At 37.2% G+C, this 25,362-nt stretch overlaps 2 protein-coding genes across 4 annotated transcripts in view; one reads left to right on the top strand and one right to left on the bottom strand.

The window, feature by feature from the left end:
- Positions 1-1,512: 1,512 nt before the first annotated feature.
- The window catches only part of LOC134543151 (prolyl 4-hydroxylase subunit alpha-1), a 119,228-nt gene continuing 95,378 nt past the window's right edge, over positions 1,513-25,362 (bottom strand). For 2 of the 3 annotated variants that reach the window (XM_063388009.1, XM_063388010.1), the window contains exons 6-11: positions 22,715-22,881; positions 15,662-15,928; positions 14,464-14,688; positions 5,522-5,587; positions 2,566-2,731; positions 1,513-2,125 (exon numbers count right to left, since the gene is read on the bottom strand). In XM_063388009.1, coding sequence (XP_063244079.1) covers positions 2,052-2,125; positions 2,566-2,731; positions 5,522-5,587; positions 14,464-14,688; positions 15,662-15,928; positions 22,715-22,881 — 965 coding nt within the window. In that variant the 3' untranslated portion in view covers positions 1,513-2,051. The remainder of the gene's footprint in view (positions 2,126-2,565; positions 2,732-5,521; positions 5,588-14,463; positions 14,689-15,661; positions 15,929-22,714; positions 22,882-25,362) is intronic. The other variant, XM_063388011.1, reaches the window with a different exon arrangement.
- LOC134543150 (uncharacterized) lies at positions 18,482-21,429 on the top strand. The gene is made up of 2 exons (XM_063388008.1): positions 18,482-18,654; positions 18,954-21,429. The coding sequence occupies exon 2, from the start codon at positions 18,979-18,981 to the stop codon at positions 20,929-20,931; it is 1,953 nt and encodes a 650-aa protein (XP_063244078.1). The 5' UTR covers positions 18,482-18,654; positions 18,954-18,978; the 3' UTR covers positions 20,932-21,429.

The following is a 25,362-nucleotide window of genomic DNA, read 5'->3' as shown; positions in this document are numbered from 1 at the left end:
GTCCAAGACTATCTGAAAAAATGTAAAATATTTAGGAAAACCTACAAAAAATTCTTCATTGGCTGTAAAACTCTTGAGTTGCCTTCTTCATCAGTTCAGATCATTTAAGTAGTTCATAAAAAAAATTCTTCACTGGCTGTAAAACTCGAGTAGACTTCTTCATCAGTTCAGATCAATCTTCAGCGAACAACAATAACCCCTTAACAATATGTATATGCCACAACTGTGACCTGCATTTAGGGTTTCACAGAACATACATTTTTACAGACGTATTCTTACAGATAATAAAGATCACACCACAGGCTCTGACGGCCATTGTCTGGAGTTGCTTGGCTACTGGGTTACAGCAGCGTTAAAGGCAAATATTACACAGATGTTTTGTTCCACCTTGCAGTCACCAACATCAGAGCAGCATTTACAGAAATTTTCATATCACATTACTGAGACAATTCTTCAGAAAACCACTATATAAATAAGAATATTTTATTTTGCTAGTTGTTAACAAGTTCTCTGTAAAAAATAAAACAATTACTATAAGTAAAAACTCAAGCACAATTTACATGTAATAAAACAGTTTCAGTTTTATCTTCAAGCAGTTAGTTAATTAGTTTGAATGACAACAATGACAAAAGTTATTCTCCACAATTACTACTGTTTTATATTGAAATTCAGCTACAATAAAACACAAATGGAACTTAAATATTGAAAGCTCTTTACAACCATTCTTGTACCATAAAGAAATATTTAGTTTTACGATCAATTACAGAAATAAATCAAAACTAGATGCATCAATGTTTTGCAATTTCTAATAGCAAATGTTTTCTTTTAAAGAAAAAAAATATTAAAAAATTCAATAAATATATAAAAAAATAATGACTAGCATCTTTTAGAAAGGAATTTTGATTAGGCTTCTAAAGAGCTTTAGAAACAATCAAATAAAATTTAACTTTGTAAAAAAAAAAGTGGTTTACAAAATAAGGAACTACTATTATTTAAAATTTTGTGTAGTGTTATTAAAGTATTAACCATGAAGAAAATCAGTCCAAAATTCTCAAATTTATGTTTAAATGTGTGCATTAATTGAATCAAAGATAGCTAGCTGTTCAGAGGGACAAAACTTAGAGTGGCGGCAATTGAAAAATATCCCATACAAAAATAGTTAACATTCATAACTCAGCAAACTCACCACCAGAGCCAATCCACTTCTTTCACCCATCGAGGAGTTTCACTGGGCCGTGACATTTTACTGAACTACCAGACATCACTACGCCAATACACAACTTGCTGTCTCAATTGCAACTGTTGTATCTACCAGCACTGTAAGAAGTTTCATTACCTACTAGTAGTAAAATATTAACGGATGCAATATTACTGTACTTATATGTAAACAATACATTAAATTAAACAGGGAACTTCTCTATACACACATATTCACACGGTGGTCACAATCCATTTGTTTAAATGTTTATGACACAATCCCTCTTAACAAACTACAGTGATAAATTTTTCTCATTTTTCGTTGTATGACATGGTACAAGAATGAGTTCATATGTATGTGTTTTCCAAAATTTTACTGTGGTTCAGACTGAAAAAAAAGTTAAATAATTCAAATAAATGTGGTAGTATTTTCAAAAGAGTCAAATACTACGTAGTACATACGATGTAGTTAAAAAAAACATGAAAACTTGATACCGCAATTTAAATGTGTGTGAAATAAAAGTCTAGTGAGAACATTTATAAGTGGTAAATTTTGCCACAGCTAAATTTAGTTTAAAATTAAATTTTTTTACAAATTTTTACAAATATGGGTAACAAAAGTGAAATCATGATCAATACAAAATATAATAGGAAATAGTTTAAAATAAATCTCACGTTATTTTTGTACTTTGTAATTGAACTTGATGTATAATCTCAAAGTAATGCTGCAGAAAATTCATCAAATGGCAAAGGAAATAAAAAAAAGGCACTGACATGTGCCAATAAAGCTTCACAACTTGAAGGAAGGAATGTACAAAAGTCATTAACATTAACTGTCGAAGTGGTGCGCTACGTCAGTCCGCATCTTCCGTAAGGCCACAAGGTCTCCTGAACTCCTGGCCTAGCTCGTGGATCCACTTGTTGGACACTGGAACAACAACAAGAAAACATTTTAAGTAATAAAATCTTCGAGGTGTTCTTAAATTGAAAAAAAACTCAAAAGATGTTCGTGAAAATTTAAAACCTTGGATTTACATAAATTAATTTGTCACGTGAATTGTCTGAGGAAAATATGGTTCGAAACAAAACTTACTCAGCAAGCGTTAAAGTAGTAATTTAAATAGATTTGAGAATCGGTAATGTAAAAAATATAAAGAAATAAGAGTTGTTTTTATCAAATGGGAGAATATGAGTAATAACCATTATCCACTGTGTATGTACATTTGGTTACAAAATACGAACGAAAATAATGATATGCCTTGAATGTTGGATGTGCAAGAAAAAAAAAACTAAGTAATTGAAGTACAGTTTTGCTTAACTTGAGGCTTGTTTCACGGAAGTGTTGGTTGGGGGAGCGTTGACACTCACCCCACTTGGAGCCCGTGAGGACGGGGCAGGCGGCGTGCCGGGTGAGGAAGTCGCCCTCCCCGCTGGGGTGCAGGTTGTGCCAGAAGGCAGCCGTGCCCTTCCTGGGCCACAGGGCGAGCCTCAAGGCGGGGAACACCGTGGCACCCCCTTGCTGCACGTCGCTCATCTGCAACGCAGCACTACTCCCTGCCAGGGTGTCCACAAGGAAAAAAAATTTTGTACCAACTTAGGCGAGAAAAAAAGTACTAGATTTGAAAAAAAAAGTACTAAATTATAATTTGTTACGGTTTTTTTAACAATTTAGGAAGTTATTATGATATTGCAATGCTCGAACTTAAATATCACACCACACACATACACAATTACGCTTAATAATAAAGCATATTGGAGTTACTATAATATTATAATATTAAAGAAAAATGTACTAGATCTGTAATAGACCACTAAAAAAGTTATAAAAGTACTAGATCTAGTACGAAAGTACTAACTGTGGACACCCTGCTCCCTGCTTCGTACCCTCTTGTGGTGTCAAACACTAACGAGTTTTTAAGGACACCGTTACTTTATCGATCACCTTTGCCACTATCAAGAGGTAGAAAACAATTTGTAATATCACAAATCCCTCAAGAAAATAACTACCGCTATGTTAAGTAGTTAAAGTACGAAGAAATTTTGTTGGATAGTTCAATTATTACACTTAAGCCCCTACTGTCCAGAATTATCTTTGGAACACATATCTAACCCAAGCATAGTGTCTATCTGAAATTTGTAGCCCTAATATTTACTTTACCATTACCTACATTTACTTTATAAGTTCAAAGAAAGATAGCAAAACACACCTTTTTAGTTTAAAGGTGAGATACAAAATACAAAAAATTAATTCAAAAGGTTTTATTACATATAAAATGGCCTGAAATTCACCAACAGCACTGCACAAAGTGTTTACTGCCAAGTTAGAAACAAAAGAACATTAAAACACCCGCACTTATCTATTACTTGTACACTATCAGTCTTTATTATGAAGATTTTAAAGTTACTAAGTGAAATTGAAGGACTGTTAAAGACATTAAGGCAGTGTACGAACCCTGAACTCCCTCACGTGGCTTGCCCCACAGTGACTTTTGCCTAACTTTCATTTACTGTTCAAGAGGGTGAGAAGTATTATTCAAAATTGGACCTCATTAAGGTATGGTATGGTGGAATCTCATCTACATATCATTTGCTTTGAATGAAAACCTCTCATCTGAGAAATAACAAATCTTACTTATTATGCGTGGTTTTCTCACTTAACAAGGTTGCCTAGCAAAATACATGGTTCTTTTTTTTCTGCTCCAGATACAAGATTTTATACCTAATGATATATATATATATATATCTTCTCACTGAAAGGTATATAGCCCAGTCATATTAGGTAAAAAAAGGGGTCAACCTCGGAATGAAAGATAATAAGCTGTAAATTGGTATAAACCTTTGTTTTGTTGTTCTAAATGTTGTCTCAAAAGTCACAAATGTTATTGTGTCCGCATCTTAAGATATTGAAGGTATAGTTAAATAGTTAAATATAAATAATTAAGTCACTTATTTTAATTAAATATAAATAATTAATAATTAGTACATAAATAATGGGCATTGTTTAATAATTATACTGTATAACCGTAACTCACGCTTGACCTTGCATTAGGCCATGACTGTACGCGGCGCACTCTTCGCGGTCTACCGCAAAAACAGTTGATCGTATGAAAAAAAAGTTCAATCAAAAGTTGTAGATAATTTTATACTCTACGACTTTTATAATAGGTGCAAATCTCATTTAAGCAATAGAAAGCGAGATATTTGTGAAAAACCGATTTTTATGACCTTTGACCTTCAATATCTTAAGACGCGGACACGATAACATTTGTGAATTTTGAGACAACATTTAGAACGACAAAACAAAGGTTTATACCAATTTACAGCTTATTATCTTTCATTCCGAGGTGAAACCCCTAATATGACTGGGCTAATATATTTTCAGATCATTAAAAGTGGTTTTTAAATTTATTTTTAAGATATCAGTCAGTGTAAAGTTTGTATTTTAATTAATAATAACTAAAATTTTAAGATTTTGCACATACGTTGTATTGAGATGTACATTAACTTCTAAACCGTTCAACCAATCAACATACAAAAAGTAATTGTGTCATTTCTCTACGTCCATCACACTGTCATATAGCGCTATCCATTTTGCTTAAACTCTCGGACAATATATCACTCTGTGTTCAGCCCGGGAAACGCCAGGTACTGCAGCTATGAATAACGATTATTATTTTATTTGTATCACACACAACTAAATTAACTTTGGATGTCTTATTTGTCACTAAACAGTAAATATTTTTGTATCACATGCACCTAAACTATCTTAGGAAGTCTTATATGTCAATTATTTATACAATATCTATTTTACTGTAACTCAAGGAACACATAACAACAAATAATAACAAATACTGAATGTAACTGTGATTAGTTATTGGTGACTAAGTTTAATAATAACATAGAGTGATTGTGATTTTGATTAATAATTGGTAAGCAAGTAGAAAATGTAAGTGCTATATGAATAACTATTATTATTTTAATTGTAGGCAAATGACATTTGTATCACACACAATTAAACTATGTTTGGACATCTTATCCACCAATAAACATTAAATACTAGCAATTTTTTGAAAACAAAATAAAATAAATATGTCTGCTGGATTATGCTAGTTTTGTATATATGACAATTTTATTTGCTTATATTTTGCATCTCAATCATTAAAAAAATAAATTTTACCAATCAAACCACATAAAGCTTTGATCAATTTGAAGCCTAGTGGTCAATAGAAAAAAAGATTTAATTGTACATGCAGGATATTATAATATTTTTTTTACATCCTTCCTTAAACTACTAAAAGTTATTATAAACATTTAGTGTACTCACATAAAATAAAACTGTAGCAATTCTGTTTCCTGTACCAAGGCTTTTGAATGCATTATGTTCTTCTTTCTGAAAACAGCAGGGAAAAAAAAAATCATTTATTCATCTTGCTTTCTTGGAACATAAGACACTGTAATAATTAATGAAGGAAAAAGTTTGAACAATAAAGAATATAATGTAAAACAGTCCTATAGGTATTTCTTGAAATAAAAAAAAAAAAAAGAGGGATGGGACAAGAGAAATTTGCCCCTACTTTTCCAAGTAAAATTTGAAATTCATGTTAGATACAAATATAACTGATACATAATTAAACACTATTGTACAAATTTATCTACTAAAAGTTCAAAACTTTTAAGGAGGAAAAATGGATAAAAATGCAATGAACTTACATGTATTTAATATTGAAGCAACGTACTAAATCTTAATATATATAAATCTTGTGTCACAATGTTTGTCCTCAATGGACTCCTAAACCACTTAACCGATTATAATAAAATTCGCACACCATGTGCAGTTCGATCCAACTTGAGAGATAGGATAGTTTTTATTTCGATTAATGGTCTTAATAATTTATAATTAATAATAAACTGATTATCCATGTTGATTGGTGTTTAAGCCCGGGAAACAGTGGGTACTTCGTCTCCATGACAACGTTGTGTGTATTGTTGTATTAAGTTTTTGTCAAAATTGATTAATTTTAATTTTATTTCATTTATTATAACTGTAAATAAGAGATTTCGTCTCATTTTTTCCCCCCATTAATACAACCGTGCGAAGCCGGATCGGGCAGCTAGTATTATAATATAAATTCATTGCCTTGGGTGAGTAATTTTTTCAACAGGATACATAAATGCTGAGAAGGGTCCTTTGAATGGGTCCTGAGTATGCCACTGAAGAAACTTGAAATAGAAGAGAGCACCCTTAGAGCAGGGACGAGGCTGACTGCAGTAACAGGCCTCCGAGACAGGCCCCGTGCACCCACACACCACCCCTGGACGTGGCATGGACGGAAACCCCGACATAGAGCAGTGATGGGATGCAAAGGGGCGGTGGAAACTGAAGTAACTCGGAAAACAAAAACCCATTGGCGAAGGCCAGTGGCGTAGCATGCCATCTCGGCGCCTGGGGCGGGAGACCAATTTTGCCGCCCCCATTCTATAGGTGCTTAATTAAAATTAAATTTCACATGCAATGAGGTACCTTTTATTGAAGTTAAAATAGGATGAGCGGTTTTACAAGCGGATTCTACGGGCCTTATGAACAGCAAAGTCAGAAATAACTTTGTCAAAATCAATATTAGCAGCCAATTCTTGTTCAATCGACAATATAGCCAAGTTTGATAGTCTAGCGGAGCTCATAGTAGATCTGAGGTAATTTTTTATTAGCTTCAACTTCGAAAAACTTCTCTCACAACTTGCAACACTAATCGCCAAAGTCAAATACTTATATACGAATCAAGATGACTATATTTGGAACCGAAATTCCGAGATTCAGTTTTTGAATGAACTGGAGGAGCTCCAGTGGTCCTTTACCACTTATATCTTCCTCTGATTCAGAACAGGCAAAAACAACAAACTGCTGCAGACGCTTCCGCTCCATCTGAAACTCGTCCTTGTCGATGTCTTCTAATACATGGGAAAGATCACACTCGAACTTGCTGTCCAAAAGTTTCGCTGGCATCAAAAATCCGAACTTGTCCGATATTTCTTGAATTTGCTTGAATCGAGTCGTCATTTCTTGAATGATCTTGTCGAATGATGCGATAATCTCTCGACGGATTTCCTGTTCGTGAGACAAAGCTGCATCTTCAGAAGATTCATCGCCATGCATGCGTTTTTTCCTGCGAATTCTCGTTTTGAGTTCGATTCCGAGTTTTTCGCAGAGATTCTTAGCAAAGTCAATTGCTTCTTGCACGAAACGGTCTCTACTTTCCACTAAGAGGGTTTTCAAAGTGCAGAGTTTCTGAGCACACTTATCCACACTTAGTCCTCGTTGCTGCAGGTAAATCTGTGCGTCATCTACTTCAGGTAGCACTGCAGCCCAAAAGCCAAGAAAAGTTAGGAAGTTAAATGACTGCATGGCTGTCAGGAGAAGACTGGCTACCGATCTTGTTTTGGAAGTTTCAGATGAATCTGTTAATTGTTCCAGTACCTCAAGAACTACCTCAAACTTATTTTTAAGCATCTTGACAGCTACATGTCTAGCGCTCCAGCGTGTTTCAGTGACTCGTTTTACTGCTTGACCTGTGATGGCAACCAAAGCGTTCCATCGAACAGTTGATGCGGAAAAGAAGGCAAACAGCTTCTCCAGAGTTACAAAAAACGTCACGGAATCCACTGATTCAGAAGCAGTGTGTACCCCAGCCAAGTTTAGTGAGTGGTTTGTGCATGCAACGAATATAGCTTTCGGATTCAGTGTTTTAGTCCGGGCTTGAACTCCATTGTGAATCCCTGACATTGTGGCAGCATTGTCATAAGCCTGTCCTCTCAGATTCTGTATGTCCAGTCCGTCTGATGTTATCTTCGCGATTATATCGTTGCTGAGATCTTCTGCATTTTTTCCTTTTGGTTCGAAGAAGTCAATGAAAGATTCTACCACGGCGACTTTTTCTCCTTCGATATGTATGTATCGCAGAACTTGGCTCATTTGGTCATTGTGGGAGATGTCTGGTGTACTGTCGAAGATTACGTAATAATATTTAGCTTCTTGAATACGACGGATGATGGTGGATCGAACTTGCTGTCCCAGTAAGTTTATAAATTCATTCTGGGTTTCTGGAGATAGATACGAAACTGAGACTCTTGCTCCCAGCTTTATCTTTGTCAGGTGTTCCATTAGAAGAGGGTCGTATTTAGCTAGGAGGTGCACTAACTCCAGAAAGTTCCTGCGATTGCCACTATCATCTCCTCGAATGTCTTCTCGATGTCCTCTGAAGGCCAGCTTCTGTTTGGCTAAGAACTGGATAATATTCAGCAACCTGTACAGTACATCCCTCCACTTCTTCTCCTCACTTTCGAAAACTTCTTGTTGTTTCTGATCGATGGTTGCTTTACAGTTCAGGCGAACTTCCAACTCCTTCCATTTCAAGAAGCTCTGTTCATGGCCCTGGCTATTTTCATGGTCTCCTATTCTTGGATTTAGCTTCCACCATTTGTTGAATCCTTCTTCAGATGCGAAGTTAGAGCCGGAATTGCCAAACAGCTTGCAAGAAAAACAATACAAGGATTGCTTCAAAGGCGAGTACACCATCCATGTTCGGAGAACCTTTTCGCCGTTAGATAATGGTTTGTAGAACCGCTCTTTGGTTAGTTTTCGGGTACCGCCTTTCGTTGAAGTCCCTGAGCGAACAACATCGGCAAATTTGGAATCGATGTGCTGTACTGAGTCAGATCCGCGACGTACTGGAAGCGTTCTTACTTCGTCGGTCATAGGAGAAGGCCAGCAACCTACATCGTCGAGATTCACATCTTTGATTTCGGCAGGAGCAGAAGGCACGATTTCAATTATGTCTTCTTTGGCAACATTCACTTTTTATGCAGGCTTATGACTAGATGCTTGAGGTACTTTTGATGAGTCGACTTCGTCTTGACCCTGCTCTGTGGTGGGACCAGAACTACTTCCAACTGCGACGGCAGGTACGTCTTCTTCTTGTACCTGTAAAATAAGTTATGTATTCTCATGAATATTGGCCGGAGGACACGTTAGAATTTCAAATAAGTATTTTATCTATCACAAAACAAAAGTGGTTTTGGTGACGGCGCGGTTTGCCGGACTTATAGGAAAATTTACAAACAAAATTGATTTTGTATGGCAGCTACCTTTTTTTAGAGTTTCCCGGTAAAAACTGACTGAGTAAGCCATGTTATAGATGTTATTAAAAGATAAAATGACCAGAAATTTGAGAAAAATCGTTGGCGCCATTTTTGAGCTAAATGAAAAATTATGTTTTCCTTGTGACAGGTACCATAAATAATCAAGTTATCCAAAAACAAAAACATAATTCCTAGACTACTACTAGATTTACAAAACATCCCCTATTGAAGTTTTAAATTCAAGTAGCAGGACAAAATTCAGTCGTAAACTTAAAAAGATGTACCTTAACTCAATGTAATTTATGTTAATATACTCCATACTTTTTAAACAATAATCAATGTTCAAACAGCTATTAGAGCAATTTTAAGTGTATTATAAAATAAGATTTAATGAACGAGTGTGACTCCGTACTCGCAGACAAACCTAGATGAATAGGTTTTGCGAGACTAATGTAAGAAATATTGTAACTTTTGTAAACAATAAATAAATAATAATAATAAATAACTGGAGTAATTCTAGGCCATGCATGATTCTAGATGGAGGAATCATATAGGGGAGGACGGGGCAAGTTGGCGATGTTAAGAGTTCACCATTTTTTATAATTTTAATTTTGGAAATACGATTTCCTTCTTTCCAGACACTATTAGAATAGTCTTTTGTCGTGGTGTAAATACATGAAAAAAATCTATATTTCTATATTATCTCAAAAATTCTGCCCTTTTAAAAATATAATGCAAATGTGCCATCTTGCCCCGTTACCGGGGCAAGATGACTTTGACTACGGGGTAAGATGACATTTTTGACACAAGTTTAAACATATTTATTCTTAGAATGCAAACTACTGTAAACTAACTAATTTAACTTTGTTACATGCGTTTTTACATATAAGGCATGTTATTAAAGGCTTGGTTTGTTGAAAATTACAATTAATAGTTAACTTACATAACTAATTCAGAGTTGGTGTTTTATAAACAATAATCGCACACAAATTTTCCTCCTTCAAAGTTCGAGCAATCCTCGTGCCACCATGTGTGGCATTTGCAACACTCGATCCAGTCTTCTGATGGAGGATTGACATAAATCTCATCACACACTGGACACTGCACTTCGGATATTTGAGCTGAAGTCATGCCTGTCGAAAGTTGAAGCTTCTTGGATTTTTCTCGAGAATCGAGCTTCAGTTTCTTAGTAACAGTTCCTTTTTTGGCTTTTCTAGACTCTTGTCTTTGTTGCTTCAAACGTTCTTGTTCTATCCTCTGAGCTCTCCTCTGAACCAGAATCGCTTTCATGGGTGAGCTTGTGATGACACTTGCATTTTGCTTATGAGATTATAAAGCTCAGAAAATCAAACAAAAGTTATAAAAGAGTTGTATGTGGATACCACAAAAACCGTATAAAGCACTTGGGGCAAGATGACGAGTCGTCATCTTGCCCCAGTCAACTTGCCCGGATCAGCAATGTTATTAGTATTGGATTTTTTCGCTAGGAAAAAAAATAAAAGGTTAACAATATATAGTGGTTAAGAAAAGTATATAGTCTAAGGTAATAATGTGTGGCATTGAATATCCAAATATCTTACCTGTTTGTCCATGAGATATTACTTCGAAGTTCTTGAAAATTACAATACGTCAGACCAAATGTACGAACATCATCTAACAAACAACTAAATGGTGGCAGCGGCTTCACTGTGCGATTCTTTAGTGCCCACCAGTGTGGAGCGCTAGTAGTGTCTGTTAGGTGGTGCTATCTAGTGCCATGACGTGGAAATAAGTCATTCGTCATCTTGCCCCGCTCGTCAACTTGCCCCGTCCTCCCCTACCTACTTACACTGGAATCACTTCCGCTGCTGCAGGATGCCACCGAAGACGTTAACGTGGCTTTCGAACCAGAACTGGAACTAAAATATTTCAGTAATGCACCTTGAGACTTCTTCGCATTTGATTCTTTCTTAGCCTTTTTTTTTTTTTTTGCGGAATTCCGCACCGCTTTCTTTGACTCCTTTTCATTTTCAAAAACTAGTTCAAAGATTGGGTAAAGTTCTAAATGTTTAGTTTTAAAAGATTCAACAGTATTTAAAAGATCGAAACACAATCAAAATGACTTTCGTTCCGTATCCGAAACTCTCGCGAAACAAACATACGAGTAAAGCGTGATTGCGTAACGGTACTTCACGATGCACTAAAACAAACAAAGATCAGTACTGTAGCATGTGTGCTACAGCTGCTACCTTTGATAATGTCAAACTTTACAGTACAATGCGTAGTACTAAATTCAATGAGTGCGAAAGAGAGGCATTGACACGGGCCGACGCGTGAAACAAAAGATTTTGTATGAGTAATTAACATAATAAGGAGTGCCGCTCAACTCGCTCGCGCGCGCCGGGCGGCTCGGCGTGATGCGATGTTGCCGTTCGTATGTAAACAAACAAACGTTATAAAGAGCTCTGTCAGTGATTTCGCAGTTTTTCTTTTAAATAAATATTAAAAAATAGTTGGTGCGCAAAATTTTAGATAAAAATGGAACATTATAGTGTGTCTGACACATGTAATGAATGAATCATAGATCAGGTCACAACCCGCTTCACCGGCGACCCGCCCCCGCGGGCTGCCGCCCGGGGCGGGCCACCCCCTCCGCCCCACCCACGCTACGCCACTGGCGAAGGCAACGTCCTCAACATTTCACTATCGCAGGAAGTCCACGTCAGCTAAAATTCGAACCCGCATAACCTTTGCTGAGAGACAGAAAGCCTGATCTCTGAACCACCACATGGCATAACATAAGAATAGACTGCTTTCTGTTGTCTGGGACAGAACATAAACTAGTAATAGGTAAGTGAAGTATGCATAACCCACCATACTGATAATAACATGTACAGTTTTTGACCCTTGTCTGCATTTTACATAGGCTAACTCTTTTGCTGTATTATTTATAACTTGCAAATTTCTCACATTTTCACTTCCCTCCATTTTTAACAGTTTACTTCTGGTCCCTTGGAAAATGTATCTAAAAAAAAAACTGTTTCACTATATTTATCTGAAAAACTAACTTGGTAATTTCAAGTCAAAAAATCAAATAAAAATTTCCTTTGCTTAAAATACATAGTGTATTTCGTCGTTCAAGAATCCACAGCAGTAACCCAATATGTGGTCTTAGGAACTGTTAACAGTAAAACAAACTATTTAAATCATAAAAGTGTTGCAAGGGCGTATCCAAGGGGGCAAAGGAGAAAATATTAAAACAAGGATCAAGAAGCTACAGTTAAGTGTCTCAAACTATTGTTAAAAAAATTAATTTTATTAAAAGATTTTTTTTTTATTATTTATTATTTTATGGCACCATCGACCATCCTACCCTGTGAAAATACGTTGAATTTCGAAATATGTTCCTCTTCTGTTGAATTCCCAAAAATGCTCCCCCTTCTGATTTGAGCTGGATACACCATTGATATTAGGGTATTTGTCTTTTTATATGGTGTTGGCAAGTGCCAAAATAGTTGTGTTTGGGAAGTCAGTAACCAAGTTGTGGCAGAGTTTGTTCTTGTCTGGTGATGTGATAGTGATGTAACGCTCATGTGGAAAGGTGACTCCACGAGTTGGTTGTCACAGGAACTATGAATAAATATTTTTGTGAACATTCTCAAAAAAAAAATACAACAATTAGTTACTTCTAACACGAAAGTCTTTAATCCAGCATTCTGTGGTTCAGCACATTCTGTAATCCATCACCAATCCAGCCACTCACATTCAGATTTTTCCAGGTGGATTCCTGCTGTTGACATTGGTCGCCATGTTGCATCACTGCGCTGCCGGCATTTATAGTTTTCTCTGAGTTCTTCCTTACTGTTGGTTTAATTTCAGTACAGACTTTCCAGTTTTATGGGTTACATTTATAATTTGGCATTCCCATTAAAACTATGATGATTATCAATAATCCAAAAAAGTATATATTAATCCGTCATGACCATAGTCCCAAACCTGCCAGATTAAGGAGCCTGCCTAGTCAGGTGTGTACGTATTTGTGTTGGTGAGGCGGGATGATAAGTATGATGCTCTCTGGTGCTTCTAGAGCGGTAACTCTGAGAGCGAGGCTCTGAACTGCCCTTCAGCAGCAACCATAACATTATATGGCTGAGAAATGAATATGAAGGTGTAATGCAAGTTCCATCAGGGGTATCATGTCTCTAAAATTACTCCGAAAAACATGTATTTAGCCATTTTCATGCTCCTTAAAATACAGCTTAAAAAAAAAAATTCCGGAAACAGAGCTACTCACACAGCCTCAGTGTATTCTTAAATTATTTTTGTACACAGGCACCATGTGGATATCTTGAGCAGTTTTAAAATCGCGTGGTTTTTTCCGAAGCTCTGAACACCGTGTGTGTGTGCCCAAGAAGACATAGGCCTTAGTGACAAACACACCAATATTCCTTTTTACCCCCATGCATTCGAAACAGATACCTCCTCCCAGGGACGTCGGAGCGTTTTCATGAGTGGGGGGGCGAAAAGATGTATCACACTAACCTCAGTCCTAGAGCGGGGGGTCCCGGAAAAATTTGGAATTTTAGATGCAAAATTGTGCTATTTAATGAGTTTCCGAACCAAAATATTAAATATGCAATTTCAAGAATTTGATGACGTATTATGTATTAAATATGGATTATAATGCCGTGGGTAGTGGGTGACAAATAACCTAACCCATGTGATCTACCCCTTAGCTTCGTCCTGGAATTTAATGTCAAAAGATATTTTTTTTTGGTTCCTTAACCTGTGAACATTGGTATGGCTTGATACTCTGACAGTAGATGTAGTACAATTTAAATAGAATACCATCTACGAAATTGCAATCATTTCACAGTATATTGACAATCATAAAATAATTTGATTTTATATTCAATGTGATCACCAATGCAAAGTTTGTAACTACTCGTCGAGAAAAATACTACTAGGACCAAACATTTATTCTGGGAAAAGGAGGAGGGGGGGGGGGCGAAATGCTACTGTCGGCCCCCCCCCCCCCCCCATGCATAACAGCACGGGGGCGACTCGCCCCTGCTGCCCCCCCCCCCCCCCGTTCCGATGTCCCTGCCTCCCCCCCACTCTGACACTCGGCAGCGACCAGCGAGAGCCACGCACCCTGGCGAAGTCGAAGTGCGGCTCGTAGTGGCCGCCGATGCCGTAGTTGACCACCTGCAGCTCCTCGGCCGTCTGCACGGTGAGCGAGGACAGGTCCTCCACGCGCCGGTTGACGGCCGTGACCACCCGGTGGTCCTCGTCCTTGAGCCACGCTGACTTGCTGATCCGGTAGTGCGCCACCTCCAGCTGGCCCGTCTGGTAGTTCTGCACCGTCGCGCGCCGGAACTGCAGCACGCGTCACACACGCCTCATGTTAACTGTTTATAGTCAATTTCAACAAGATGGACAGTAATTTAACAAAATCATTGTTGAAAATCAGGTCCAACACCAGGGTTCAAAATTTTTTACAAGTCTTTTCAGCTTTTATCGGAGCTGTTTCATTATACAGTTGAAAATTTCGCTCTGCAAATCGAATGATTGCATGGTCAATGTAGCTGCTCTGGCCATGAATTATAGTAGGGCGTCCAGACACTACCTGTGATTTGAATTCCAGAAATGTAGGTAAAAAACACAATTTTGCATACATTTATCAAACTTGGCATTAATTTAAAGAATTCTACTTAAATTTTGTGTTCGAGTTTCATACTATAAGTGTATTTTCAAAACATGAGAACACATGAATTTTTTCGTTACCGAGTACAGATGTTACACATCACTGGCAAGTACTAAAAGACTCGCTCACTTTTTTTTTTCACTGCAAGCCATATCGTTTAATTTCTTTGGTACGGCTAAAACCCTGAATCTCTACTTCTATGTGTCTAAACATACATACATTTGAGTATCTACGGAAGGTCATATGCAATGTATACCCCATATTGATTCACCCTTGCTACTTGCCACTGAACTTACAAAACATCAAGTGATGCTACATCATGCTTTAAATTAGAGCTGTGCTGATGCGAATCAGCAGAAGCCAATTTTTGCCAATATTCAGTTTCTGCAGATTCACGATAAGCTTGTTAATTTTTGGCCGAAATTATTAAAAAAAAATAAAAGTGCCTGTCATACCCTAAAAATCTCTGTTCTGAAGTTGAAGTCAACTGGTTATTTGACAGCAAAGCCAATTGTTTCTTTAAAAAGGCTAATACGTTTAATGGCTTGAAAGAAAAACTTGCTATAAAGAATGGTAAAAATGCCATCACACAGTGGTCACGCGAGCAATGCCAGTGGCTGACGACGGAAGGTGCACTGCGGTTACCCTCGGCTGAGCCAGTCTCTTGATGACCTCGATCTCCGAGTCGTACAGCACGTCGTGGTAGATGACGATGCGCGGCCGGAGGTAGGCCTCCTCCTCCTTGATGCGCGCGAGCTTCAGGAACGGCACCCCGCGGTCCACGTAGCGGCACCTGAGCCGCGACAGCACGGACTGGGGCGGCATCACCTCCCCGCGGCACAGCATCTCGTAGAGCTCCCTCTCCGGGGGCTCCGTCTGCCCGGGCGCCTGGGCTGGCGTCGCCGGCGTCTGCTGGAGCACGCGTCCTCCGCCATTACATTCCGGCGAGTGGTAACTGGTCAGTTTACTTACGAGCAAACTTTATCATTTTCAAGTACACTGGAAGGTCTTTAATCCAGCAATCTATGGTTACGCACATATCCAGATCTAATCGAGCCGCTCACGTTCAGATTTGTTTTGGAGGATTCTGGCAATTCATCTTCGCTGCCAGTTCACATGCTCTTTAATGCAAAGCGAATATCAAATAGCATGTTTAAAATACTTGCGGCGAAGTCGAATTGAATTGTGATGTATTATTCTTGGTGAAGCTGTATTACACTTATTTTTATAAAATACGGGAATGAAGTAAAAAAAAAAAAAATTCTATAAACATTTGTAATGTTTGAACTGATTAAGTGATTAACCAATTGGACATCCTATATATAATATAATTCAATAAAATTATAAAATAACCATGCACAACATTAATATTGAGCATTCATAAAAGCAAACGGAGTGCCTTATTTTAATTTTTTAAGTAACCAACTTTATTCAAGCAAAATATATAGAATAAAAAAAAAAATATGTTTATTTTCATGAGTAAATCTTAAAATTCCAATTTTTTAAAGCTCTGCAACAAATTCGAAGCTTCATGTCATATTTGAAGCTTTACATTACAACTGAAGCTTCAAATAAAATGAATAACAAATTTCCTGACAAAGTAAAATCAAAAATTAAAAAGAGCTTCTAACTCGCTTAGTTGAAGCTTCACGCAGGCCTACACATTACTGCACTTCCTGCAGTTAAAGTTCGCTCAGAAGCTACCATTTCCATCTGTTTTTATTTCAATACATTATTTCCTGTTTTCTGACGAGTTACACTTCAAATTTTATGGGTGCAATTTCTACAATGATTTTTATCAGTAATTTTTATTTATATAGAACAGTTTATTACAACTCGTTTTAAACACCATTGTACTGTATATTAATTTTTCTTCAAGCATTCCTGTTAAAACTATAATGAGGTTTGATAATCCGGCCAGATCGCTATTCCAGCATGAATGTGATCCTGAACGAGTCAGATTAAGTATTTTTCACTGTAGTTTTAAAATAATATGCAATAAGAACCCTTTTTTTTTAGCGAAAACTTCACAGTTAGTTCATATAAATTTTGTATTTTTACAATTGAGATAAAAACAGTTCGAATTAAAATAGTTTATTATTGTATTATTTTTTATTGAATTTCAATATTATTATTGAATATTAGTTTGTTTTTCTGTTTGTTTGTTTATCATGCAAAAACTACTGGGCTGATTTTGATGAAACCTTTTTGTGTTTGAAAGCTTATGATTAAACTTAAAAAAATGGTGTGTATATTATTTCACTACGAGCACAGGAGCCGGATATATAACAATAAAATCACATTTTTTTCACTACCAAGTGAAACTAATATAAACACCCACTTCTACCTATATGTACTACTATGTACCACATACATAAACTAATTTATGTATTGTCACAATCAATAACTATTTTACGACTGATGATAACTTTTTTATTTCATGATGTGAAAAAGAAAAAAAAATTAATCACTGTGTGATTATTTGTACGGAGACACACTTTAGTTAATATATTGGTGAATTTGTATGGGGGATAAAGACAGGGGAATTCACACCTTTTTGTCCTACCTGAACTTGAACAACCACACATACCGTATTTACCCGAATATAAGACCACATTTTTTACCATAATTTATAATTCAAAACAAAGGGTTCGCCTTATATTCAGATACATTGATTTTTAGGTATACATACTTATTTTAGGTTAATGTTTTCAGGTTATGCAGTAGTTACTGGCTGCACATGTTACGACTGATGTTTTTGGAATTTTCTATAGCACAAGATAGCGCCCATCTTATCAATTATTTTCTTGTACAAAAACATTAATGTAGGTTATACAGTACTTCTTTGCTGTGATTATTTTAAGTTAAGCTGGACTCCCAATCATCCGTTTCATCCGTCCGTCACCCGTCCGTCCGTCAATCACGTGACCTGCAGCCAATCAGATGGCCCGAAAAATTCCATCCGCCCGTCCGTCAAAACCTTGCCAAGCTTTAGCTTTTGACGGACCAACGGATGGTCCACCGCCTTGTTAAGTCTATCGTCTTCAATACGACTTTCCGAAAACACTGTTCGATTTTTTTAATTTGCAATATATAGAAGGCTGTGTCGTATTGACCTATAATTATTGTCATAATAACGGTAAAGATTGCTTATGAGATTGACCTTTTCGGAAGAAATGCTGATAAATTACGTTGGGGAAAGGGAGCATTTGTATCATATGTATAGCAAAGACTATCGGGATAAGCAACTGAGGGAAAAAGCCTGGATAGAAATAGCTTCTTTCTGTTTCCTTTGACGCAGTAATAAAATAAGCATAACTTTATTTATTGCTGGAATGACTAATGTTATTTTTAAGACGGCACCCGTTTAATCCACTTGTCAAAGCACGGTTTCCGCCTGTCAACTTATTATCACATTCATAAAAACAAAAGTTAATTATCCCAAGTAAATTATTGTTACAGTCAAGTGCCCATACTTGGGACATATCCCTAATTTGGGACAATTTGGGATGATTGATTTTTCATATTGGCATACCTGATAGCACTCTGTCAGTCTGTAACAGAAATGTTTACTTTGTAGTGGGGATGTGTAGCTATCACATGGTGTGTGTATATAAAGATTTGGTACACTCTTAGAGGTAAGTTAAATTGTTTTTTACTTGGTTATAAAAACTACTTTTTTCTTGCCTGAATAACTTTGGTTTCACAAGCTATCATTGTAATTTCTGACACATGTTGTATAGCAATTCATTATGTCTGATATGTCGTTTAGCCAGTTTAGTAAGGCATATATTGTTTATGTAATCCATTTTATACTTGTAAAAATATTTACAGAAACATGTACATGGGTTCTTAACTTGGGACAGTGTCCCAAGTTAGGTTACTAAAAAAATAATGTTTGTTTTAAGGTTAAGTTAAAATGTTTTGTTTATTTCAGATTCTGTATGGATCACTGAGGAAATATGGCTACAGCTGTTAAAAAAGTTTATCATAATTTTGACCAAGACACTCTTGAACGTGCTGCTAAAGCTGTTAATGATGGCATGAGTTATAGAAAAGCAGAACAAAAATTTGGAGTCCCTAAATCACCCATACAACGCAAAGTTAAAAATGTACAGCAACATCCATATGGTCGCCCTCCTGTTTTGAGTGAAACAGAAGAAAAGCAGATCGCTGAATACTTGGCTTTGGCAGGGGAGTGGGGATTTCCCCTTACAGCTTTTGACATCAGATGTATAATCAAAAAATACCTGGACAAGAAGGGCATGGTCGAACCTCGTTTCAAAAACAATTTGCCAGGAAAAAAGTGGATTAAATGTTTTCTGGCCAGGCAGTGTGTGCAATTGAAATATAGAATGTGTACTAACATTAAAAGATCCCGGGCGGCAGTTACTCCTGAAGCTATACAGACATACTTCGAGGAATTGTCTGTTTCACTGGCAGATGTTCCAGCAGAAGCTATACTGAACTACGATGAGACGAGTATGCAGGACAACCCTGGACAGGCTAAAGTGGTTGTAAGAAGAAAATGTAAACATCCAGAAAGAATAATTGATTTCACTAAGTCAACTTTTTCTGTAATGTTTTCCGGTTCAGCTAGTGGTGTGGCACTTCCACCCTATGTGGTGTACAAGGCTGAGAACTTATATGACACATGGACTGAAGGTGGACCCCCTGGCACAAGATATAATAGGAGCAAATCAGGTTGGTTCGAGGGCAATATATTTCAGGATTGGTTCCTAACAATTGCTCTACCTTACCTCAAACGGTTAGGTGATGGGCCAAAAGCTGTCATAGGTGATAATTTGGCCAGCCATATTTCTGCAACAATTCTGAAATTATGTGTTGACAACAACATTCGTTTCATTATGCTGCCACCCAACAGCACCCACATATGTCAACCCTTGGATTTGGCTTTTTTTAGCCCTCTTAAAACAGCATGGCGGAAGCAGTTGACTGAATGGAAGATGAAAAACAAGGGGTCAGTAAGAAAAGATCAGTTCCCTAGGCTTTTGAAAAAGACTTTGGATGCCATTGGTGATAACATTTCCACAAATTTGAAATCTGGATTTAAGAAGAGTGGCATTTTCCCTGTGGACAAGCAGAAGGTTCTTGAAAGCTTGCCAAGCACATCATCTGCAAATGAAAGTGATGTAGTAACTGCTACAGTAGCATTGAAGTCTTCATTTGAGGCATTCTTACAACAATCACGTGAAAAAGAAACAGGTGTAAAGCAAAGAAAGAAAAAGTTAATCGTGAATGCGGGGAAAAGCTTGGCTGCACAAGATGTTCTAGATGAATTGCAGAAACGTTCACAGCCAAAAAGTAAACAAACCACAAAGCAGCAGATAAACACGGGTGAGAAGGAAAAGTCCAAAGTGAAGAAAAAGAGAGGTTTGTGTCAAAATATTTTAAAACAATCAGTTAAGAAAATGAAAATGAAGCAGAAAAGTGACACTTCTGAAGACAGTGATTGCGAAATTTCTCTACATGATAGTAACTCGTCATTCGGTGAAGATTTCTCGACACTGTTTGATGATGACATTCAAGAAATGCTAGAGAGGGAAACATTAAGTGAGCAGAAAATGGTTTATGAAGATGTTGAACCAATAGAAACTGTTGATATTTGTGGACAACAAGCAGCGACCTCCATGAAAGAAAATGATTTTGTTGTTGTTGAAGTTACTTATGACAAAGGGAAAAAATATGAATGTAAGAAAGTGTTCATTGGCAAAATTGTAGACAAGAAAAATTCAAGATACAAAGTAAGCTATATGAGAAACTATTTAGGATCAAAAGACGTGTTTGTTTTCCCAACTGTAGAGGATATCGAAGATGGTGTTCCTATTCACAGGATTAAAAAGGTGATCACACCCCAGAGCGAAAATAGAGGACGATTCAAGTTTCTTTTTTGAAATGCATTTTGATGCAGAGTTCCTCCTATCAAAAAGACTGGAAAAAAAGACTGAAATGTTACATAACTGTTTTGTTTATATGTAAGCAAAGCTATTGAAATATTAATACTAGGCTATATTTATTATCAAATAATTGTTGTTTAGTGAATAGTCATGTTGGGTGTCTAGATGTATCTCCAACCATTACTTTATAGCCTACTTTGTAAGCCATTCTTTTTTAAACAAAATTATGTTGTCCTATGTTAAATTACAGGCTTCTTAGCATGGTACACTGTGTGAAACACATGATGTCCCAAGTTAGGGGTAGTGGTTCCTTACTTGGGACAACACTGTTTTTCACTGGTGGGGAGGAGAGGGAAAGCTTTTTCGAAAAAACATTTAATTATTCAAAAAGTACTAAAGTCCTTCAGAAACAAGTCATGCACTATTTGTGCTTTAAAGCTTAATTTATTATGTTTATTTGAGTTCAAAGTTCAAAACTGTCCCAAGTATGGGGACTTGACTGTACCAAAAGTTTACCTACAACTGAGAAAGTATGTGGCGGAAAGTTGTAGCACTGATATTTTAGAATAGTGACGGACGGACGGATGGCGGATGGTTGAGAGTCGGTAATAATTGCCGAGAGAAATAACGGACAGAAATTGACGGACGGACGGGTGACGGACGGATGACACGGATGATTGGGAGTCCAGCTTTAGACGAACGGTTCCGCGAGTTATGTTATTTACATTTTAAATGCTTATGAAACGCCTGTATATTTTGATATGCCTTTAAATTATTCAGTGGATAATTATTCAGTGGATGCTGTTGGAACTAAAACAGTTAATGTGAAGACAAGTGGCAATAAGAAAATGAGGATAACAGTGATGCTTACAGTGTTAGCTGATGGTAGAAAATTGTTCCCTTTTGTCATTCTTAACCGTAAAACTATGCCAAAAGAAAAATTGCCTTCTGGGTAATTGTGAGATGTCAAGAAAAAGGTTGGATGACAAGTGAGTTGATGCAAGACTGATTAAAGGCAGTTTGGGATAGAAGGCCTGGGGCACTTTTAAAGAAGAAAGATGTTAGTGTTAGATGCATTCAAAGGAAATTTAACGCCAGAGGTGAAATCATGTATTAAAGGTATGAACACCGACCTTGTTATTATTCCTGGAGGCATGACTTCAAAGCTGCAGGTATTAGATGTGTGTGTCAACAAACCATTTAAAGACTGTCTAAAAGTGCTGTACTCTGAATGGCTCTTGGCAGGCAACCATGCTCTAACACCAACAGGCAAAATCAGAAAACCAAGTATAGCAGTCTTGTGTCAGTGGATTAAGGCTGCATGGGACACAATCTCATCGGAAGTGATCATCAAAAGCTTCAAGAAATGTTGCATTTCTAATGCATTGGATGGCAGTGAAGATAGTGTCATGTGGGAAGAAGATGCAATTGAAGCTGAAGTCGACAGCAGTGAAGATGACAACAATGAAGATGATGCATCAGCATAATGATACTCTATAACAGTTTCCAACAGTTACAGTAGCAGCCATTTAGGTATTTATTTATGTTTGTACATAAACTGTTAACAGTATTTCAAAAGTGGTGGTTGAAATCCGTTGTAACATTCATATTTTCAATTTTATATATAATTTGTTGGCATGTGTTTAATACAATAATTTTTTTTTTTCCCTGAAAACATGAGGCTGTAGTTTGGGGGTCGTCTTATATTCGGGTATATACGGTAAAATAAGTTTATTCACGGACACATTTTGGAAACGGTGGGGCGCCTGCAGGAGCTCACCTGGGCCGCGGGCGGGTCGTCCTCCCCATCCTCCCCCCTCTTGCGCCGGTCCTTGCCGAGGCGCTCGATGTCGGCCAGGTAGTACACGCGGTTGCCCAGGGCCCGCTGGTGGTCCGGCACCATCTCCAGCAGCTCGTCCGTCAGTTCCAAGGCCACGTTCACGTTCCCTGGGCGCAGGCGAGAGGCATCTGTACAGTGCTCGTGAGCCACGCGATACTGCCACAAATGTACGGTAAACACCCAAGTATTAAATGCCTAAAAGCAAATGATAAGTACAGTTGATATGTGGAAGTAGCTATGCAAAAAGGAACCAACCCACAATTTTGTTATATTTTATTTGAAAATAAATTAAAATTGTACAAGGTTGATCGTACCGTCGTTGCTATTATTATATCAGTATTTATACCAGACCATTAAAATTATACCCACATTATGTTATCAATAGGAGAATTACAATTTATAATTAACTTTAACTTCAAAATACTCAGAATAGGTTTCATGTGGGTTGGTTCCTTTTTGCAATAACTATGTCCATGTGTCCTAAGGCCAGCTCAGCGAGGACAGAAACCTCGCGCGGAGCAAAAGGGGCAACAGCTGGCTTGATCCCGACACTCAGTAAGTGTTAGGGACTGCGAAAGCACGGCCTATCGATCCTTTCGGCTTGAAGAGTTTTCAGCAAGAGGTGTCAGAAAAGTTACCACAGGGATAACTGGCTTGTGGCGGCCAAGCGTTCATAGCGACGTCGCTTTTTGATCCTTCCGATGTCGGCTCTTCCTATCATTTCTTAATCTCTACGAGTTTCATTTCTAAAAACTTGTTTTGTAAAAATAATCAAAGCTGTAAAACCACACCCAAAAAGCAATATGTATACATTTTTTCACGTAAATGTCAAAAAAATAAAAAATATATTTTTATACATCTGTTTGAATTACTGAAAAATATTTACACTAATACTTCATGAAATTAAAATAGCGTAGTTTAGTGCCCAAACATTATGTAAGATTCAGGTATGTCAAATTTTCTTGTTTAACTGTCACAACAAAACTGGTTTTTGTTTTACTTATTTAAAGGTAACCCTAATAATATTTTGGGTAATCAAGAAACAATTTAAGTGTAAGCTCAAAATAATTAAAAATAAATAATAAAATTGAGCTAAATATGTTGATAAAAATAAAACAACAAAACACCATCATTGTATTAATAAAAAAAAAATTTTTTTCACTGTTTGCATGATTAATTTTTTTTTCTAATGTCTTCAAAATTCTTGCATTAATTCCTCAAAAGAAAAATATTTACATACAGTTTGAATTTATCAACTGAGAAAAGTAAGGTCTCCACATCAACTTGAGCGAATAGGCATTTGCGTGTATGAATTTATGTGACTTTGTCCAATGATAACTTTCGAGGTCATATATGACCTACATTGGTCAAAGGGTTGTTTATATATTGTGGTCAAAGTCAAAGGGGAGGGAAGGAGTGGGTAAAAATTTCAAAGTGAGTTAACGAGATTACGTGGGGTATCCTGTAAAAGTTCTTTGTACATTTCAGAACTATTTTTTTTTTACTGCAGGCTTTATATTTTTAGTCGTAATAACTCAAGATATAATCAATATTTCATTTCAAATGCTGCAATCAATGCACAGTGACCTTAAAATGTTCAAAATCTTGCACGAGCAACAGTACCGTAAGATAAGTGAACAAAAATGGAAATATAACACAGATTCAAACATTCTCCTTGGCTTCAACAATTTTCCAAAAATTAAACTTTATTGGATTCTTTACATCTGAGTGTTTTTGTTCACTGATTGAGAGGGCACTTAAGGGCACCATCTGCCCAGGCACACATATGGTGCGCAGAGCTTCAGAAGAAACCAGGCAATTTGAAAACTGTTCGAGATATCCGAGTGGAGTCTGTTTACGAAAAGAATTTAAGAATTTGCTGAGGGCCGATAAGTAGTTTGGTTTCCGGATCAAGTTTATAAACTGCATTTTTAGAAGAATTAAAATGGCTAAGAGGCATGTTTTCAGAGTGATTTTTAGGCATAGAACAACCGATACAGATTCTTGAAAGCACTTAAGGAACTTGCATCACACCTTTATCTTCTTTTCTCCGCAATATAATGTTACGGTCACCGCTCAAATTTCACAGTTGTCCTGTGACGACGAGAAGGCTGCGCGCCAGTTCAGAGCCTTGCGCTCAGAGGCGATACCATGCTAGAAGCACCAGTGAGCACCTCACTAACACAAATACACCCTGACTAGATGGGCCCCTTAAATTGACGGTCCCGGCTAGACATAACAGTCGTTAGGCCACGTCTGCGATATTTAGGGGGCCTGAAAAACTTGAAACCAGAGTTGGTCACTACTAGCTCATACGACCAGCAGGCAATTGGTTGCTAACCTAAGTTAAAAGTTTGGGAAAATCATGTATGACAGACAGTTTCATGGAGAGAAAAAAAAGTATCCCTGGCAGCGACCGACGGTGATGGAGTGATTAAGGTGGGGTGAAAACCCCCGAGATGTGGTGAGCTCCGGTGCGGCCGAAGAACTCCTGTAGTCGAGCGGCGAGTCGGGCCGAGAGAAAAAAATTAACAGGAGTTCTAATAATGAGCCAGTAAGTACACTTACTTTGGTCAGTACTTACCTAC

This window comes from Bacillus rossius (genome assembly GCF_032445375.1).
Source record: "Bacillus rossius redtenbacheri isolate Brsri chromosome 9 unlocalized genomic scaffold, Brsri_v3 Brsri_v3_scf9_2, whole genome shotgun sequence".
NCBI classification, from domain to species: domain Eukaryota; kingdom Metazoa; phylum Arthropoda; class Insecta; order Phasmatodea; family Bacillidae; genus Bacillus; species Bacillus rossius.
The sequence above is the reverse complement of the archived record's forward strand: the minus strand, read 5'-3'. Positions and strand labels throughout refer to the sequence as shown.